Below are 20,435 nucleotides of genomic sequence, written 5' to 3'. Positions count from 1 at the left end.
CCACAAAACATCAGAAGCATCTCTGCCAGCCCTCCTCTGGTTCTGACAATCAAAAATGTCCCTAGACATTGCCAAACGCCTTCCCCTGGAGGCTCACGTCACCCCTGGCTGAGAATCTCTGCCTTGGGGGAACATCAGCAGGAACAACCACCCCCAGTTCCGATCAGGGGCCTCTGAAATCTCAAAGGGCCCTTGGCCATTTCCACTGTGGTCTGTTTTAGATTCCCTGCTGGTTAAGAATGAAAAGATGTCCAAGTGTGGTTAGAAAAATGACAGTATATTTTACATCTTTAAATTCCTCCAAGGGATGCATTTTAGCACATACACAAACATGAATACCTTTTCCGAGAGGACAACACAAACCTAAATGCAAAACCCTCTGTGAATGGGGAGGCCCAGGACATGCCTGGGTCCGGGGGTGGCAAGACGGCATCTCCCCGAGATCCTGGCAGGTGGCAGGCAGTACTAGGGAGGCCCAGCAAACATTTTCCACTGCCAGGCTGATTTATCCCTTGGCCAATCCTCCGCAGTTACTGGTGATGGGAGCGCTAAGAGGAAAGGCCGGAGCAGGTGGCTCACCCATTAAACAAAAGGATCTAACAAATTAGGTCGAGTTGTGCGGAGACCGATAAAGACAGCTGGGGGGAAGCACCGCGGGGCTCACAGATCACAGGGGAAGACTCGGCAGAGGACAAACATCTGCTACAGAGAGCTGGGAGCACAGATAGGGAGCATCGAGACGGAGAGGAGGAGACCGAGGCTGGGAGGGCAGGGTGAGAAGGGAAGGGCCGGCTGGCCAGGCACCCACTTGCTGACCTGAAAGACTGCACCTCTGGGGGCTCCTTACAGCTCTGGCCTCGAAGCCTGTGCACGTCCTTGGCGGCTGACCTCATCATCTTGTCTGTCTGAAGCTCTCCCTTGTGCTCTGCTCGGTCCATCTGGAGGGCAGAATGAGGTAGCAGAGAGTACTTAGGGTCTCTAGAAATGGGTCAGCCACGGAGACCCTTCTAGCATAAATGAGGAGTCTACTGTGGTTAAAAGGTTTGAGGGTCACCAGAGAGCACCATGATGTTTCCTGTTCCTCTTTATTCCAAATGATGATGAGGGGAAGTGATCCCAACATGTGTCAGACAGGATAGGTTTTCAGGGCCAGGGAACTGAATACCTATATGCACGTGTCAGAAGTAAGGCGGCAAGAGCTACCTGGTAAAATGCGTGTCACCTCACTGCTCCTCAGGGCCACTTAGGAAGGTAGGCTTTATAATAATCTATATTACAGATGCGGAAACAAAGCCTCAGGCATGTTAAGAAACTGCTTTAACGACATACAATTAAGAAATCGTAGAAACCCAATTTTGAATCATGCAATTATGGTCAAGGGTTTGAGGAACAATACATCCTTCCCTCCTGATACAAACCTAAGGAAACACTTTAGAGAACAAACCAAAGAGCCCTCAAATATCTATGTTCTACACACTTAAAACCGTAGCACGAAGACAGTATTTTGGTTAATGAAGCTATACCATTTAAATGACTCTTTAACAGAATCATCATCAGATAGTCATAGATTTACTATTAAAAAAAAACAAAACTATTTGAAAGGTCAGGTTTTCTTGGTAGGTGCCTTCTTAAGGCAGGAAACATATATACTTGTTTGCTTATCTCTTTTTGCCTTGGCTACTAGGAAGCTCCAAGATAAATGTAATAGACAGCTACCATTAGAGACATATTTAGTTCCTTCTCTTCCTTAAAACTTTCTCTAATTTTCTATTTTCTCTTAATGCTGTTATTATAACTCTGATGTAATAAACAAGAAAGAAATAAATGCTTGGGGAACTTCTGATTTACTAGAGTCAATTTGAGGCTCCCACAAGTCCAGACCTAAGAAGCCCAGCACCACCTTCCTGCTTTATGTTTTCATCACCTTAACTGAGAGCTGGAATTTTAGCTAATGGCCCTCCCAACAATCCAGTGAGGCACCGTCTGGAAGGTGCTGTTGCGTTGCTTGGCTGTGTGCAGAGAAAACTAGCAAAAGCTTGTCATTTCTGCCATGGACAGCCCTCCTGGCAGGTATGAAAGGAATGAGTCAAAGATGGCCTCTGATGATTATTTCTTCACCCTATGATGTTTATTTCTTCACCACAGTCTGGGAGCCCACTGGTGTCAAAGACAATTTTTTACCCATCCAATTGTTTTAAATGAAGTTCAAATAGCAGTTTGGGTTTTTTTTTTTTTTTAGCCTTTTAGAGCCTGCCTGTTACCTATACCCCCTAAAACTGCACCCAACATCTGCTAGTCATAGATGTGTTCAACCCCAGGTCTATAAAAGAGTCCAAACTCCTGCTGCTTTGGAGTTCTCCAACCCAAGACTCCTCATGGTGCTCCAAGTGACATCATCTCCATGTCTAGGTCCCCTCTCCAACCCCCCTTTTCCCTGGGAGTTTGCCTGGACTCTTCCCCTCTATGTCAGTCAGTTCAGTTCAGTCGCTCAGTCGTGTCCGACTCTTTGCGACCCCATGAATCACAGCAGGCCAGGCCTCCCTGTCCATCACCGCCTCCCTGTCCATCACCAACTCCCGGAGTCCCCTCTAGGTAGTGGAGCCCAAACAGCTGCCTTTGGAGGCTGGGGGTAGGGGTGTCTCATGCAATGTGAGACCTTCCCAAATACACACGTGTGAAAGCAGCAGCCACCCAAATTCAACTCATCGTGTGGTCTGGCCCCTTTGTGGTTGTATCTTTTTTCTTGAGCAATGCTGAGATCTCTCCGACTCACTACGCTAGGGATGAGACGCCAGCAGGCTTGTATCCTCAGGAGTCTTCATCAGGATAAAACCCGGCCAGGACCCACTCCTCTCCCCTTTGGAGAAACGTGCTCTGTGGGACTGGGTAGGCAGGCAGGAGGGCAGGTCAGTGTTCTTATTTACTCTGTGCAAGTGTGTGCCCCAGCGTAGATAAAGTGCCCCCCAATATGCCTGATGAAGGACCAGCTGCTGGAATAAACATGTGAGTAATAAGGGCTTGCGCACAAACACGGGAATGCAGCAAAAGGACCTGGCAGCCAGTAAACAGTGAATCAAGTTTCCTGGGGGAGGGATTGCTGGCTTCCTTTGCTGATGAGCTTGAGGGGCTCTGGGAGCACTCTCAGTGAGTCACAGAACTGCAGGACCCATTCAGGGCCCTCACCGCCCTCCCTTGCAGTGGCCTGCCCTGCGTTCCCACGGTTCGCCACCCACCCGCTTCTCCAGCATCCTCAGCAGCAGGCGGAAGCGCTCGTCCTCCCGCACCCACTGTGGCAGCTCCTTCTCCCCGTGGCTCTTGGCTTGTTCCAGCTGCTCCTTGAGCTCCTTCAGCACCGAGATCTCCTGAGTCAGCTGGCTGTGCCAGGTCCTGGTGGCCTGCAGGTCCAACTCGAGGTCCAGCGAGGTGCGCGGCAGGCGTTCAGCGCGCAGGGATTTGACGGATGAAGGCTGCGGGGGTGGGGATGGTTTGGACAGGTTAGTATGGGGCCGGGTCCAGTGACCCTGTGCTCTCCCCTGCTCTGGAGCTCAGCTACCCTCCTTCGTTCATCCGCGGGCTTCCACTCCAAAAGTGAGGCTCGTCCAACCCCTGGGAGCCTGTCTTGATTTTTTCCGTGTCTACCCCTCATATTAGTGAGCAGTTTTATGTCCCAGGCATGGTGCTGGGCGCTTTACTTCCGTTACCTGAGTTCATTTTCACGACCCTATGAGGTCCTGACTGTTATCGTGTGCACAGATGAGGCTCCCAGAGGTTAAATCACACACATTATAAGCAGTGAAGCTGAGATTCCACTGCAGGCAGCTGGCTCCGGATCCCATCCACTCACTCCCTACACGCAGTTGCTTCCCTTACTCCCACTGGCTTCCATCTACTGCCTGAGCTCTGCCTCTCTCTGCATTGACATATCCAGACAAGTTTCTGAGACTGGACATGGGCCAGAGCAAAGGAAATAGCACTCCAGTATTCTTGCCTGGAGAATCCCATGGACAGAGGAGCCTGGAGGGCTACAGTCCACGGGGTCCCGAAGAGTAGGACATGACTAATGATAGTACAGGGGCAGCAGAGCTAAGCAAAAGCAGCTTCATGTGAGACCTGGAGTCACCGAGATCACTCAGCTGGATCTCCCGGCCTTGCTCATGTATAAGCACAGACTAGACAATGGTCACCCTAGAAAAGCACAGAACCACTCCATTGAGTGGTTTCCTGTTCCTAAAAGCATACTGGCCAGCCTGAAGTGAGGACAGGTCTCATAGTTAATGTCTTATGTATTAATATCATTTAAAAAATCACTTTATTGGGCATTGTACTGGTTTTCTGTTACTGCATAACAAATTACACAAACTAGCAGCTGAACGTAATGCAAACTCATTATCCCACATTTTCACTGGGTAGGAGTTTAGACACAGGTTGGCTGAATCCTCTGCTCAGGGTCTCATGAGGCTGAAATCTAGGTTTTGACTGACTGCATCCCCATCCGGGGGTTTGACGAGGGGATGATTTGCAGCCAGGCTCCCTCAAGTCCTGGGTAGGGTTCATTTCCTTGCATTTTCTCACTCAGCTGCTGACCAGGGACTGCTCACAGCTACTAGAGGTCCTCTCAGACCCTTGCCAGGTGGCCCTGCCCACGACACGCATTGCTCAGGCAGCTAGTGGAGGCAGGTCTGCAGTGTGCACGGGTCCTGGCCCAGCCTCTGGACACCCCTGTGCCTCAGGACATAGAAAGGACCTGAAGGGAACATGGGCTCAGACCAGCTATCAAGGGCCCCCTTTGCAAGGCATCCCTTTGGCTGAGGGGAAGAGGAGATGAAGAAGCAGGAACTTCTGTGAGGCCTGCCTTGCGGCAGGGGGTGGGGGGAGTGGGGGCGGGGGTTGTAAGACGTGCAGGGGGTACTGAGTAGGAGCTCCTGGGTGTCATTTCTCCAGGAGTGGATCATGGAACACCTGGTCCAGAATTCTGAGGAGCCTATAAAAATGCTGCTTCCAGGGCCACACCCCAGCTGCCTGGATGAGGCGGTCTGGGAGTGCGGCCTTGGAATCTGCATTATCAGCAGGCTCCCAAGGTGACTCGGTGTTCCAGGGACTGGAGTGCCAGCCAGCCACAGCAGACGGGGTGGGGCAGGGGATGCCCCTGTCACTTGCGGCCATGCCCACATTCTCCTGCAGCCAGTACCCTCTCCTTTCTGGGAGGGAGCCTCTTCTGCACTGCCTTCTTTCTCCTGCTGTCTCTGGTTCTTTCTGGAGACTTGTGCGGGCAGGGTACGGCCAGGCACAGGACCACTCCCGAGGCCGGTGGTCAGCAGCAGGCCTGCCGGAGATGCTACGGGGCTGCCCCTACACGGGGCTGTCAGCATGCTCTCCTTTCTCTGCGTTTTTGCTTTGCTCTCTCCACTCCTCTTTCTGACATTCTGGCTCCTGGGTTTTTTCTAGTTCTGGAAGTTCACCAGAACTGTTGTCAAGTCTGCACTGAAAGCCCACAGTGGGGAGGGCCCCCTGCCCGTCCTGCAACCCTGACTAGTGAAAAGTCCCTAGCAGGAGTAGGGCCTTGGCCTAAGGCCTCTTGCCAACCCCCATGCAGCCACGTTCTCCATAAGGAAAGGCCAGGTTGCTCTGTGGGGACAGCATGGGGCCTCTTCCCTGGGAGTTTCCAGCTGGACTGAGTCCCATTCACACCTCCTTGCTTCCAGGTCAGCTCTTGGTGGGGAGGCGTTGGGGGGCAGGGGCACCTGGCCTCTCTTCCTGCAAGGAGGCTGTTGCAAGGGACCTTCAACTGCTCGGTCAGTTGGACAACACAGGGAGCAGAGACCTGCAGGAGGCAGGCTCCCATTGGTAGCTGTGACATCTTGGGTTGATTGGTTCTTCATGACTCTGATTTCTACACAAGTATGCCCACTCCTGATCTAACGTACTGGTCACAAAAACTATGCTACATTTACCCCTTGGCACTTTCCCCAGTGCCTACCCAGGCCTTACAGTTCACCAACTTCTATTTGCAAATACCACCATGCTTTCAAGTGCTTTCTTCCAACCAGTGGCTGAGGAGAAACGGTCAGGCATCAGGGGATGTGCGTGAGGGACACAGGGCTTGGGGAAACAAAGGGACCGTCTTACCCGCTTCATCCGGACGCTGCGTCGCTCCAAGGAATTTCGAACAAAAGGTGGCTTCTTGGACAGGGTGGAGCTGTCGCTATCACTTCGGTTCAGCTGTAGAGAGAAGAGGCGTGGGACACTCATGAAGGTCCGAGTGCGTGCAGAAGGCACACTGGGGCCAGGAGGGTGGTGGGGTCCCCAGCCCCGTCCTTCCTTTCCGTGTTCCCCATGGGGACTGCATGCAGGAGGCAGGTTTCATTCGACCTTCCTTTTCTCTCTGGGTGAGCATTCACTGAGTGGGTCCTCAACAATGCGTGGCCCTGTGTGCCAACCACAAGACCTCATTCATCCTTCCAACAGCCCCATGGGAGAGGACATCGCCACTTTACTAATGAGAAGACGGTGGGTGAGGGGCTACCCGACTTGCTCAAGGTTGGAGCCGGTGCAGCCTGGCGGGATGGACACCAGCCACAGATGACTCCAGGACACACTGCCCCCTGGCCTCCTATGCTAAGGCCTGTTTGCACCAACTTTTTCCTGTCGCCCACAGAGCCCATCTTCAGGGCTCGAATGGAGCCCATATCGAGACTGATATGGAGATGGGGCAGACAGGTTCTGTGAGGGCTGTGCTGGTCACAGCTCTCTCCTCATCAGAACCCATTCAATCCCGCAGTTATCTGGACTCTCCCTGGAGGGCTAACATTCCTCATCTGTGGCCAGAGATCAGGGCTACGGTCAAACGGATGCTTTTTTACTGACAGTTCGTGTCCCCAGCGGGAGGACGGGAGAGGGAGGGGAGACGGTGGTCTCTCTCTGGAGTCATATTTCCAGGTCAGTGGGACTGTCACAGGCTGATGCTCCAGAGTCTATTTATTCTGGCAGCTGTCAGCTCACTGAGGTGGGTCTCCTCTGAGAAGCTGTCCACACTGTCATGTTTGTGGTTATTAGTAATTATCAGTAATAATGATATTACTGGTCCTGCTACATTGATGAAATAGCTACTGCACTGGGCAGAGTGTCAACCAGAATGAGAAACAGATAACAGTAACAACAAAGCCACACTGGGACTTCCTGGCGGTCCAGTGGCTAAGGCTCTGCGCTACCAACACAGAGGGCCGGGGTTCAATCCTGGGTCAGGGAACTAGATCCCACGTGCTGCAACTGAGAGTTCACTTGCCACAAGTAAAGGTCCCGCATGCCCCAGCCTGGTGCGGCCAAATAAACACAAACAAGACAGCAGCCATACGGACGGAGCCCCTCTTATGTGCCACGGGCTTTACCGACAGTTTCATTTAATCCTCAAACTATCTTAACTGAGGGGACTGAGGTTGGGAGAGATTACCACATTTTTATAAACCATATAGCTGGTAAGCATCAGAACAAGAGTTCAAGGTCCCATCCAAGGCCACGTCCTCTTTCAGTTCAGTTCAGTCACTCAGTCGTGTCTGACTCTTTGCAACCCCATGAATCGCAGCATGCCAGGCCTCCCTGTCCATCACCAACTCCCGGAGTTCACTCAGACTCACATCCATCGAGTCAGTGATGCCATCCAGCCATCTCATCCTCTGTCGTCCCCTTCTCCTGCCCCCAATCCCTCCCAGCATCAGAGTATTTTCCAGTGAGTCAACTCTTCGCATGAGGTGGCCAAAGTCCTGGAGTTTCAGCTTTAGCATCATTCCTTCCAAAGAAATCCCAGGGCTGATCTCCTTCAGAATGGACTGGTTGGATCTCCTTGCAGTCCAAGGGACTCTCAACAGTCTTCTCCAACACCACAGTTCAAAAGCATCAATTCTTCGGCGCTCAGCTTTCTTCACAGTCCAACTCTCACATCCATACATGACCACAGGAAAAACCATAGCCTTGACTAGACGGACCTTTATTGGCAAAGTAATGTCTCTGCTTTTCAATATGCTATCTAGGTTGGTCATAACTTTTCTTCCAAGGAGTAAGCATCTTTTAATTTCATGTCCTCTTTAGGATGCATGTAATGCTCAGAGATGAAACTAATATAAAGACAGAGGGGTGGATTCATACAAATGGACTGGCTGGGTATCATTTCAGAAGGGGGCTTTATTCTGCATTGTTTCAATCCAAAAGTGGCACTCACAGAATATATGTCACACCAACTAGGAATACGTGTCAGGACGATTGGTGCTTAAGTCATAGTTGTTTATGTGTTAAAGACCATGTTATAAAAGAGCGATGAAAGTTACATTAAGTCCTTGAGTTTAACTCTTTCTTAAAGATGTTTTAGTGCATTTGATCTCAGACATGGTAGAGAATATTGTTGCCTTTTTGCTATCTCCATTAGAGGGAGATCGAGGAGCAGAGAGGTGAAATAACGGGAAGTCAGAGGGGTCTACTTGAAAATGAGAATTTTGGAAGAACTGTATCCTTCAGGTCAAAGTGGGCCAACCGACACGTGAGACAGCGCTGCTGATACGGAGGCGTCAGCGCCACAGGGCTTGTGGGGAGCTGTGGGGAGTGTAACACTGTCCCCGCCCCTCATGACTTAAAAGTCCAGTGGAAGCCCAAGCCCAGGAAACTCACCAAGTGACACAGGCCATGCTGAGGACCAAAGAGGGGGACACCCGGCAGAGGGCTCTTGATGTCAGGCCAGGAGAAGGGACTGCCTGTGCTCACAACAAAGTGCCCTGACTTGCAGCATCTATGAAATGGGATTAACGCCACTTGCCTTGCAGGGCTGTTTGTGAGATTAGATGACATAGGAAAAACAGGGAATTTTTTTGGGGGGTGTGTGTGTGTGTGTGTGCTGCTAACCTAATTAGCATATGAAACTCCATCCTCTTATGACTCTCAGTGGGAGACAAAGCCCACCTTCCACTCGAGGCAAAAGTACCAGAGTCTTGCTTTCATGGCCTCCCTTGCAGCTAGAAGCCAGCACAGGACTCAGCTATGACAATTAAATGCAATCGTGCTGGTCTTTCAGTCACAACCTGGTCAGCTGGACCAAATCTCTGTGGCTGTGCCTCTTGGACTCAGCCAGGCCACTCTCTTCTGTTCCGTGTTTGTGGGCTTGTTTGTTGCATCTGTGTTTGTTGGTTTCTCAGGGAGAAGCAGCCATCAGTGGTGAACAGTGGCGGCAGCAGCAGCAGCTAGAGCTCTCCTGGCCTCCTGCAGTGTCAGGAGTCTGCTGGGGGCCTCAGTGCTGAACCCCAAAGGCAGCTGCAGGGCCAGCTGGGGCCATGTTCTGCAGTAGCACTGTGTCCTCACCTGTCTTTAGGGTGTGATTTTGGCTGTGGTCTGGCCCGCCTTGTTCCTGCCCGATTTCTGAGGTTGCTTCTACAGCCTTCTAATGAATCTGTGAACTACTCACTTTCCTGTTCAAACATTTCTTCCCCACATATACTGCTCCCAGTCTGTTTCTGCTGCTTGCTGTGAAAGACCCTGACCAGGTACTAGGTTCTTGGTACTAGGGGAGTGGAGTGCTATAAACCACAGGCTGGAAAACAGGGAGCTGGCTGTGTACTGGAGGTAGGAGGGGGCACAGCACAGACACATATTGCCTGCTGGGAATTTGAGAATGCTCATTTTGTGGGTGAGAAACAGAGGGAAACATTATTGTTACCTCTTGCATCTCAAGAGACAGACTGAACACCCCTATAGAGTTTTAAGGGAAATGACAGGAAAAAAAATTCAGGATGTTGTACCATTGGCTACTTCCTGTAGCCTTAAGTGAGAATCTACCAGAAACAGATAAGCTTGGGCTGAAGTGTAGTCAGAAAGCAAAAGAAGAAAAAATATACATCTTTGCTAATAAAGGCCCTTTTTTTGCCTGTGGCAGGTGATCCATGCAGACTGGGAATTTCTTTACCTTCAGCCCTGAGGTTGGAGACTGGTCCAGGTAATAAAATGTGGAACGGGCTCAGCATAGTGCTAGTTGTGTTAAAAATGCTTGAGACATGGGACTGGACCTCTTTGTTATCAGGAATGCCAATTCTGGAAAAGCCCATTTAAAGTGAATCCATTTACACAGGAGACCAGAATTTTATAGTAAACATTGGGGGGCAAAAGTTTGAGTTTTTAGTTGGAAAAGAGTAACACTTTTCAAAAGTTTTATATTTCATATCTTCCATTTGACAAAATTACAACTGCATTCTAAATCCTGATGACAAAGGATAAATCAAACATTCATTTCTTTTGCTGTGATTTTTCCAACAAGTATCATCCTTCATTTTGTGTTTGATTTCCACTGCATGTTCATAAAGGCGGTAATTTTGCCAAAGACAGATTATCCATTATCCTGAGGGCTTTGCTAAATCCTTCAAGTTATTCACATTTGAAACACGGATTGGGTTTTTCTCTTCTTCAGCTGTGAGCTGGGATTAAGCAGGATTCTTCATTTGTGGTTCAGGAAGTCCCTTGCATTAAAATCACACTCAGTGACTGCAGGAAACCCTGTACCTTTTGCAAGATACACAACTATATTACGTGTACTCACACTTTCTTTTCAGATGTTTACAAGCTCTAACATTAAGTAGAGAGGACACAGAGAGGAGAGGTTTACATTATTTCTGGGAGGTACTGCAGGGAATGTTTTGGGGTGGGCACTAATTTGAAAAGTAGCCAGTGCATTTGTAAAATTGTCACGTTATGAAAAAATTAACTTCACTACTACTGGCTTACCAGTAAAGAATCTGCCTGCAATGCAGGAGATGCAGGTTCAATCCCTGGCTTGGGAAGATCCCCTGGAGAAGGAAATGGCAACCCACTCTAGTATTCTTGCCTGGAGAATCCCATGGATAGCAGAGCACGCAAAGAACTGGACACAACTGGGTAACTGAGCACACACACACACACACTCAAGCTTATAACTGGAGGCCTTGGATACCAGATATTAGATGCTGAATCCCCCATAGCCCTTCCCTCTATAACAATAGACAAATGGATGTCAGGTTGATGAGGTGGGGCGGGTTCCAGGGGCCTCTCCTGCACAACTTACTGGAACACGAGACTGGACGGTTCTGTTTATTATTCTAGTTATTGCTTGCTCATTTTGTATGGTAAGAGATAGGGAAGGATGTCAACATGTCATATGAACCTCAGAAACAAGGTCTTGGTTCTACAGCCCCAGCAACTGGAGTGACCCCTCAGATGGGAGTCATGGATAGAAGGCAAGAGATTCCGGAAGCCAAGACCACTGCACAGCTTCTAAACTTCCATGGCCTGCAAGAGCAGGTCAGCAAGTCAAATAGGTTAAAGAGGGCCGGTGGAGGCCACGATGAACTTGAAAAGGCCTGCCAGTCCCTACTCCGAGGGCAGCGGCCCTCACTGCGGAGCTCCAGCCACTCATCACTGTGACAGAATGTGTAGCCCTAGGGGCCAGACAGTCTCTCTTTTCCCCTCCACAGAAACCGGAGTTTTATGTGAAATGGCTGCATTTTAAATTTTATTTTTAATTGAATTTCTTAAGTTTTCAATGGTAGCCAAAAAGTTCAATGAAAAAAAGCTCCTAAACCCATAGCTAAGTAATCCAGGGCTGTTGCTATTTTGCAACCTCAGGCTGCATGCTGCCATTGCCTTGGAGGGGGAGGAACTGTCCATCAGGGAAGGTGAGGATCAGTCTGATCTCAGCAAGGGGTGTGGAAGGGCAGGGCCGGGCGTAAACAGAGTGGAGAGTTGGTTGGAATTATAAACAGTTCCAAATAGGAAAAGGAGTATGTCAAGGCTGCATATTGTCACCCTGCTTATTTAACTTATATGCAGAGTACATCATGAGAAATGCTGGGCTGGAGGAAGCACAAGCTGGAATCAAGATTGCCGGGAGAAATATCAATAACCTCAGATATGCAGATGACACCACCCTTATGGCAGAAAGTGAAGAAGAACTAAACAGCCTCTTGATGAAAGTGAAAGAGGAGAGTGAAAAAGTTGGCTTAAAGCTCAACATTCAGAAAACAAAGATCATGGCATCTGGTCCCATCACTTCATGGGAAATAGATGGGGAAACAGTGGAAACAGTGGCTGACTTTATTTTTTGGGGCTCCAAAAATCACTGCAGATGGTGACTGCAGCCATGAAATTAAGACCCTTACTCCCTGGGAGAAAAGTTATGACCAACCTAGACAGCACATTAAAAAGCAGAGACATTACTTTGCCAACAAAGGTCCATCTAGTCAAGGCTATGGTTTTTCCAGTAGTCATGTATGGATGTGAGAGTTGGACTATAAAGAAACCTGAGCACTGAAGAATTGATGCTTTTGAACTGTGGTGTTGGAGAAGACTCTTGAGAGTTCCCTGGACTGCAAGGAGATCCAACCAGTCCATCCTAGAGGAAATCAGTCCTGAATATTCATTGGAAGGACTATGTTGAAGCTGAAACTCCAATACTTTGGCTACCTGATGTGAAGAGCTGACTAACTGGAGAAGACCCTGATGCTGGGAAAGACTGAAGGCAGAAGGAGAAGGCGATGACAGAGGATGAGATGTTTGGATGGCATCACCGACTCAATGGACATGAGTTTGAGTGAATTCCAGGAGTTGGTGATGGACAGTGAGGCCTGGCCTGCTGGAGTCCATGGGGTCGCCAAGAGTTGGACATGACTGAGCGACTGAACTGAACTGAACTGATAAACAGCCTTGGCTGTGAATTTCCTGGTGGCCCAGTGGTTAGGACTCTGCACTTTCACAGCAGGGGGCATGGGTTCAGTCCCTGGTTGGGGAACTGAGATCCCACATGCCATGTGGTTGGGTAAGTAAGTAAATAAATATACATATTATATTTATATAATAAGTAAGTAAATAAACATATATAAGTAAACAGACACACACATATATAAAAACGTTGGCCATGTACTGGTTACTGAGCCTCTCCCATGCTTTAGCCAATTCAGTCCTTAGAGCAACCGCATAGACTTGGTCTATTAACTCCATAAGGAAACAGGTGTAACATGCCAAGAATGACTGACAACAGGGGCAGGACCAGGACTTGGACCCAGAGCTGTGCGAGGCCCAGGGCTCTCAGCTGCAGGGGGAGAAGCGGGTGCTCCGGGGAGGACGGCTGTGCGGCTGCTTACCCGGCACACGTACTGGCTCTGGGGGCCTGGGGAGAAGGTCTTGGAACGGATGATGGTGCTCCCTCGAAGAAACGGCCCCGGGGAGGGCGTGCCCACCCGCCGGTCCTTGGGCCGCACCACCGTGGGCGATGGGGCTGGGGTCTCTGTGTTGGTCTCTTTGTCCACCTGAGGAAGAAGTCACAGCTGTGAGGCTGGGAGAACCCAGAGTCTCAGCCACCCACCCTGAGACTCACGGGGTGGACACTGAAGCTGCTCCCCACTCCGATCACCTCACCCCTGGCCCTCAGACACAGCCGGGGGCTTCTGCGGACCCAGCCCGGCCAGCATGGCACCCAAGGCCCCACATGCCAGCCCCCAATCCTCCCTGACACCTGTGCTTGGGGCCACTGGGAGAGACTCAGTCCCCTAACAAGCTCACATAAGCAGTAGAGGTACCTCAGGCATGGATGTCCTGGGCCTCACACCCTCAAGAATAATGTGCCAACCATATTTTGACAAAGCCACACCCAAGGCTTCCATCACCCTAGACAAGAACTGCATATGTTTTCTTGGAGTTAGGGAAGCAACTAGCAAACCTTGTTTTTTAAAAACTAGGTGATCAGCTTTTCTATTGTCCTTTCACAGTAATTACCAGTAGAGATCAACAAATAAAAACACCCAAATGAAAAGCCTTGGTTAGCCTAAACAGTGTCTTTGTGTGCTTTTGAAAAAGGCACCCCCTTTGGCTGGAGAAACTGCAGGATTTCCTCTTGGTGTGGAGTAGTTAGAAGGCAGGCCCAGATTCTTTTCCAACGCCCCTACCTCCCCACTCAACCTGTACCTCCACCCCTAATGGAGCCTCTTACAACATGTCACCTGAGTGCAGCAGGGGAGCAAAAGGTGACAGTCACTCGACTAGACCCCCTTTCCTACTGCCCTTCAGGTAGACCCAAATGGAGAAATCTACTGCTTTGAGATCCACCCATCTGCAAGGTTGGCATTATTGCGCCCATTTTAGAGATGAGAAAGCCAAGGCTGGAGTGGGATGAAGTCATCGGTCTAAGGCGACACAGCTAGGTAGAAGCAGAGCCAGTATTTGAATCCAGGCCAGCTGACTGTACAGCCTGGGGTCTGCCCAGAGAATTGGGAACCACAGAGGGTGGGAGAGATGAGAGGGTCAATCAACTCCTCCTGATTTTCTGTCACTGAAATGACTCCAATTCCAGGCAGGGACACCCCTATACAACCCTCTGCAGGTCACCCCACTCTGAAAGCCTGTCCCCTGATGCTGGGGCATGAGGCTTAGCCCCGAGACTTTTCTGACAGCCTGGGTTCAATAGTTGAGGATTATTTCCCCCAAAACAGCCCTTCCCATGTCCCGGCCCTCCCTACCTTTACCGCTGGGCACCCGTCCATGTCAGGGGAGGCTTCCTCTTCCCCTTCCTGCTCCTCTTCTTCCTCTTCCTCCTCCTCGGCTGCGGCCTCATTCTCGCTGGTCCCCTCTTCATACCTCCTGTGATGACAAGACACTGTGATCACCCACAGTACCCATGCTCACCTGCTCACCTGCCTTTAAGTGCATTCAGGGCAGGGCTTCCAAGCATTTTCTGGATTGAGGACACTTTTAAAAAAAAAATCAATTTTAACGAGGTATATTTACATATAAAAAAACTCATTTCCTGTAATGTTTGATGAGTTGTGTTCCCCTGTGTAACCACTACCACACTCAAGAAAAAGAATGTTCCATTATCTTGAAAGTTTCCCTTATATGCTTTCCCAGATAATCTGCCCCCACCCTCAGCCCATCATTGATCAGCTTTTCATGACTAAAGATTAAATCTGATCTTTCTTGTGTTTCTTAGAAATGGAATCAGATGATATATGCTTTTTTGTCTCTGGCTTCATTCTCTCAGCATCATATTTGGCACACAGTGTCAATAATTTACTCCATCTTATTGTCGAGTCATCTTCCATTGGATGGATGGACCACAGTTTGCTCATCAGGTGATAAACATATGGATTGCTTCCATTTCTTAGAAATTATGAATAAAGCTTCTGTAGACACTCACCTACGACTCTGTGTAGAAATAGGATTTCATTTGTCTTAAGACAGTGGATTAGTTTGCTAGGGCTGCCATAACACAATACCATAGACAGGGTGGTTTTAACAACAGAAATTTATTTCCCACGGTCCTGGAGGCTAGTAAAAGTCAAGATCAAGGTGCGGGCAGGGTGGTGACTTGTATACGGCCACCTTCATGCTGGGTCCCCACGTGGTCTTCCCTCTGCGTCTGCGTCCCCGGTGTTCCTCTGTGTGTCCCAATGTCCTCTTCTTATAAGGACACCAGTCATACTGGATTAAGGCCCACCCTAACTTTAACAGACTCATGTTAACTTAATCAGCTCTGAAGACCCTGTCCTCAAAAACAGTCACATTCTAAAGCATGGTCAGAGCTTCAATATCTGTAATTTGGGGGGAGACAATTCAGACCATAAGATATGTATACATACTCAGGAGTAGAACTGCTGGGTCAGACAATAAGTGTAAGTGGTGAGCTGGTTTACCCACACGGTTATATCATTTTATGTTTCCACAGTAATGTTATGGGAATTCTGGTTCCTCACCTATACTTGGTAATATCCATCTTTAAATTTAGTCATTCAGCTGATGAGTACTCATATCTATTGTGGTTTTCATTGTACTTTCCTGTTGAGAATTTCATTGACCATTCAGATTTTCTTTTGCAAAGTTTCCATTAGAATTTTTAGCCCATTTTAAAAATGGGTTGTCTTTTTATTAGAGTTGCAAGAGTTCATTATATATTCTAGATAGGAATCCTTTGCAAATATTTTCTCCAAGTCTGTGGCTTGCCTTTCCTCTTCTAAATGGTGTCTTTCAAAGGACAGAAGCTTTTGATTGTGACAAAGTCCAATTTATCCCTTTTCCTCTTTAATGCTTTGTGCTTTTTATGTTGTACCTAAGAAGTCTTTGCAAAGAATTTCTCTTGTACTTTCTTTTAAAGGTTTTTTAGTTTCAGCTTTTATGTTTAATACTATGATCCATTTCAGATTAATTTTTGTCCATGGCACCCAACATTTATTTTTTTCTGTATGGATACCCAATGGGGTTGCAGCACCATTTGTTGAAGAGACTTTATTTTTGGTGATACTTTTCATAATTATCCTTTCCCCTCAGACTCTGAGCCTAGAAAGAGTTGGTGTGACAAATGGATGGCATTTGTTAATTAGTAATTTATCTCCATTCCCATCTTTACTTTTCAAAGACATACATAACCGCCAGGCTTCTGATCAGCATGAGGCAGTATTACCATACAGAGCTGAAGGAATTTCAGCCAAAAGCAGAGAGTTTGACATCTCATTAGCTGGCTCAGTGAGACTGTGGATAAACACAAAATCTCCCTTTGGATTTTCCCAACAGGGAAAACAGATCTTGGCTCTCCACCCTCAGCCCTGTGCTGAAAACCTCCCTGGCACTTAGATGGGGACTCTCGCTATGGAAGGGCCTCTTTTTTCTCTCCTCTGCCTCTTGATCCACTCATGAAAGAGGCACTAAACATGGATACCAGAGGCTACCCTGGTGGCTCAGAGGGTAACGCAGGAGACGTGGGTTCCATCCCTGGGTCGGGAAGACTTTCTGGAGAAGGGAATGGTAATGCACTCCAGTATTCTTGCCTGGAGAATCCCATGGACAGAGGAGCCTGGCAGGCTACAGTCCGTAGGGTCTCAGAGAGTCAGACACTGAGCAGCTAACACTTTCACTTTTCAAACATGGCCTCAATGACCTCCGGGTGCCATGCTGAGGCCCTTCAACCACACCGAAAGCCCCTCGTCTCAGAGACTGAGTAGGCCTCGCTCAGTGTCACAGGCCACTTAGCGGTGCAGCCAGGTCTCCGCTCCATGAAGCGCTCAACTGCTAGGGAAGTCTCTTCTTTGTGACTAAGAAGCTGATTGACATATTTTCCGGGAAAGGAAAAAAAAAAAAACAAACCCTCAATTGTAAAGAGAAAAATAATTAGACACATCTTTTCACCCTTTGGAAAAGTGGCCAAAAATCAATAAAAATTTAAAAATATGTATTTGATATTTGTAATATGTATTTGATATCAAGTGAGGGTTTGGGGAAAAGGTGTATCCCTGTGGGGAGTGTTAATTAGAGCAGCCAATGAATACTGTGAAGTCAAATTAGCAGTACCTGCTAGAAAAAAAACATGTACATGTTCTTGATTAAATACTGTTAGATTATATTGTATCAGAGAGGACGTAGCTTTGGGGCACTCTCAGTCAGTGCTTCTGGTAGCATTTACAATCCTGTTTGAGAATGATGCTGTAAGACCCCGTAAAATATAAACCACACATGCCCTGGGACCCAGCAAGGCCACTTCTCAACCTTTGTCCTAGACAAATACATGTAAGCTCCCAAGGAGGTAAATACTAGGGTTTTCACTCTAGCATTGTTTGTGATTATATTCTCCTGCATGCGTGTGTGTACGACTCTCTGCGACATTATGGACTGTAGCCTGCCAGTTCCTCTGTCCATAGGATTTACCAGGCAAGAATATTGGAGTGGGTTGCCATTTCCTCCTCCTCCAGGGGATCTTCCGGACCCAGGCATCGAACCCTCGTCTCCTGCAGCTCCTGCATTGCAGGCGGATTCTTTACCGGTGAGCCACCGGGAAAGCCCCTATATTCTCCTACATTTTCTAATCCTCTGAGAGTTTTGCTTTGTTTCTGAATCTTAAAAAAAGATCAAGTCTTCTGATGATACGCATTAAAGAAACCCGAACCAGTGAAAGGAGGGAACAACAGAGGCATCCTCCACTGGGCCTTGGGTGCGGAGGGAGGAGAGGAGATGAGAACAGAAGACCAGTCTGCGGAGCCCTCCACTCTAGAGCTGAGCGGGCAAAGCAGAGCTAGTTAACATTCCAGGACCAAAAGAAGCCTCCAGTGTGGGGGGAGGCGGCTGCAGATGGAGCCACCCCACTACCGCAGCAGCTCGGGGGGACTCCCAGCCCTCTTTGTAAGTCAGTGTCTGGGGAAGTTTGAATGGCCAAGGGTGGGGAGAGAGGGGGCCACAAAGGGTGAGGGAACAGAAGGTGGTTGCTAGGAGACAGTGTGAAAAGCCTCAACACAAGCTTGGAATCTGGTGGAAAACCACTGATCTTGTGCCAGGGTTTTGGAAGACAGGTCCTGGGCCGATTTCCGGCATTGGGACCTTGCAGAGTGTCAGAGGGAGGGGAAGAGAGGGAGAAAGGAAGGGGGAGAGGGAGAGAGAGAGAAGAGGAAGGGAGAAGAGAAAGGCAGGAGAGGGACGGGGGAAGGAGGAGGGAAGGAGGAAGGGGAGGAAGGAGAGGCAGTGGGGAGACAGGAGGAAGCACGGAGGGAGAGGAGGGAAGGAGAGTGGCGAGTGACAGGGGGTGGGACAGAGAAGAGAAACTGAGACAGTTGAGAGAGAACCCTAAAGCAAACGAACATATAAGAATTCAGGAACCTGGCCCTATTCTTCATCACAGGGAGGAAGAGTCAAGGAGAACAGGAAGAAAGGAGTCAGCCTAGGGGCCAAATCCAGCCCACTGCCTGTTTCTGGACAGTCCAAGGTTCAGGCTGTGAATGGTTTTTATATTTTTAAATGGCTGGGGAAAAAAAATTAAAAAGAGGGTGATATTTCACGACACGTGCAAATGATGTGAAATTTAGATTCCGTGTCCGTACATGAAGGTGCAAGGACAGAGGCGTGGTCGGCTGGTGTGTGTACTGTCTGTGACTGCTGTCACACCACGATGGCAGAGTTGAGTGGAAGCAACAGAACCTGCCTGGCCCACGAAACAGACATTCACTATCTGGCCCTTTCCAGAAAACACCTGCTGACCCCTGGAGTAAAAGGTATTAAGGAGAGACTTCTTGTCAGACCAAACGTAGAATTTAGGGCTGTAACAGAAGAGTCACTGCGTGCTGTCCGTGGGTCAGGGTCTGTTTTAAGGGCTAACCATGCATAATTTTCAGAGTCTACAAAATACACCATGACTCTATGTCACAGATGGAGAAACCGGGTTTGGAGCCTGGTTCTCAGCCCAGGCTTCACCTTAGAATTACCTTGGATGCTTTTTTTCCACACCCCCCCCAGATTAATTTATTTTTGCCTGCCCTGGGTCTTTGTTGCTGTGCACGGGCTTTCTCTAGTTGTGGCAAGCAAGGGCTACTCTTCGTTTTGGTGCATGGGCTTCCCAATGTGGTGGCCTCTCTTGTTGAGGAGCACAGGTTCTGGGTGTGCAAGTTTAAGTAGTTGCAACTCGTGGGCTCAGAGAGCAGGTTTGGTACTTGTGGTGCGCAGGCCCAGTTGCTCTGGGGCATGTGGAATCTTCCCAGACTAGGGATCGAACCCATGTCCCCTGCATTGGCAGGTGGAATCTTAACCACTGGGACCTCCAGAGAAGTCCTCCCAGGATGCTTTAAATGTACTGATGCTTAGGCCTCACCCAGACCTAGGATCCCACAAGGAGCTGGCTGAGTGAGATTTTGTGAATTCACATCTGTCTGGACTCAGAGCACATGTACTTAAGCACAACAACACACACTTCCTCCCAATGGCAAGGTTCCGAGGCTGTGCTCATTTCCGAGATGTCTCCCTTTCCAGCTGGTACTTAAGCCGTGTTCCTCCTCCATTTCCTGATAAGAATCTCTATTGTCTCTTGCGTGTCCACTACAAGCTTTGCACTTTTACTTCATCAGTGGCTGGTCCTTCAGTCTCTTCTGATGATTCTTCACAGTCAGTGTGATGTCCCCACGTTTGAGCCAAGGATCAGACAGGGTCAGAATGACTTTTGGCTCTCTTGAGTAACAGTGGCTGCTCTTGAGGGGGCGGGCAGTGACCGGAGGAAATGTGGTGTGGGCTTCCGGAGAGCTGGTGATGCTCCTCAGTTTGGACGCATGGGTAGTTTGGCTTCTGAAAATTCACTGAGCTGGACACACACATCAGCTTTTCTGAATGTGCATGATGTTGCAATAAACAGTTAAAAAATGCATTGCCTAAGGTTATACCAAAAAAGATAAAGCTAGGGTTTGAACCCTAGTCTACATCACTGTTTCCTAAAGTGTGTGATGAGACCTTTTGTGGGAAGACAAGGGACTAAAGTTTCTGATCACACAGTGGAAAAGCTGTGTCCTGTCCACTTCTTCTTCAGACTTGTTTACATCAAGAAGGAAGTCTCTCTTTGGCAGCAGCATGTCTTTAACACTGCTGACACATGGACTTTTTTTTTTACTGGAGTATAGTTGCTTTACAATATTGCGTTGGTT

At 48.7% G+C, this 20,435-nt stretch overlaps 1 protein-coding gene across 1 annotated transcript in view; it reads right to left on the bottom strand.

Moving 5' to 3' along the window:
- The window catches only part of WWC1 (WW and C2 domain containing 1), a 167,645-nt gene that overhangs the window by 10,586 nt on the left and 136,624 nt on the right, over positions 1-20,435 (bottom strand). The window contains 5 exon segments of the mRNA XM_002689365.7: positions 817-938; positions 3,234-3,467; positions 6,127-6,219; positions 13,143-13,307; positions 14,514-14,634. Coding sequence (XP_002689411.1) covers positions 817-938; positions 3,234-3,467; positions 6,127-6,219; positions 13,143-13,307; positions 14,514-14,634 — 735 coding nt within the window.

This window comes from Bos taurus, chromosome 7 (assembly GCF_002263795.3).
Source record: "Bos taurus isolate L1 Dominette 01449 registration number 42190680 breed Hereford chromosome 7, ARS-UCD2.0, whole genome shotgun sequence".
In the NCBI taxonomy this organism is placed as follows: Eukaryota; Metazoa; Chordata; class Mammalia; order Artiodactyla; family Bovidae; genus Bos; species Bos taurus.
The sequence above is the reverse complement of the archived record's forward strand: the minus strand, read 5'-3'. Positions and strand labels throughout refer to the sequence as shown.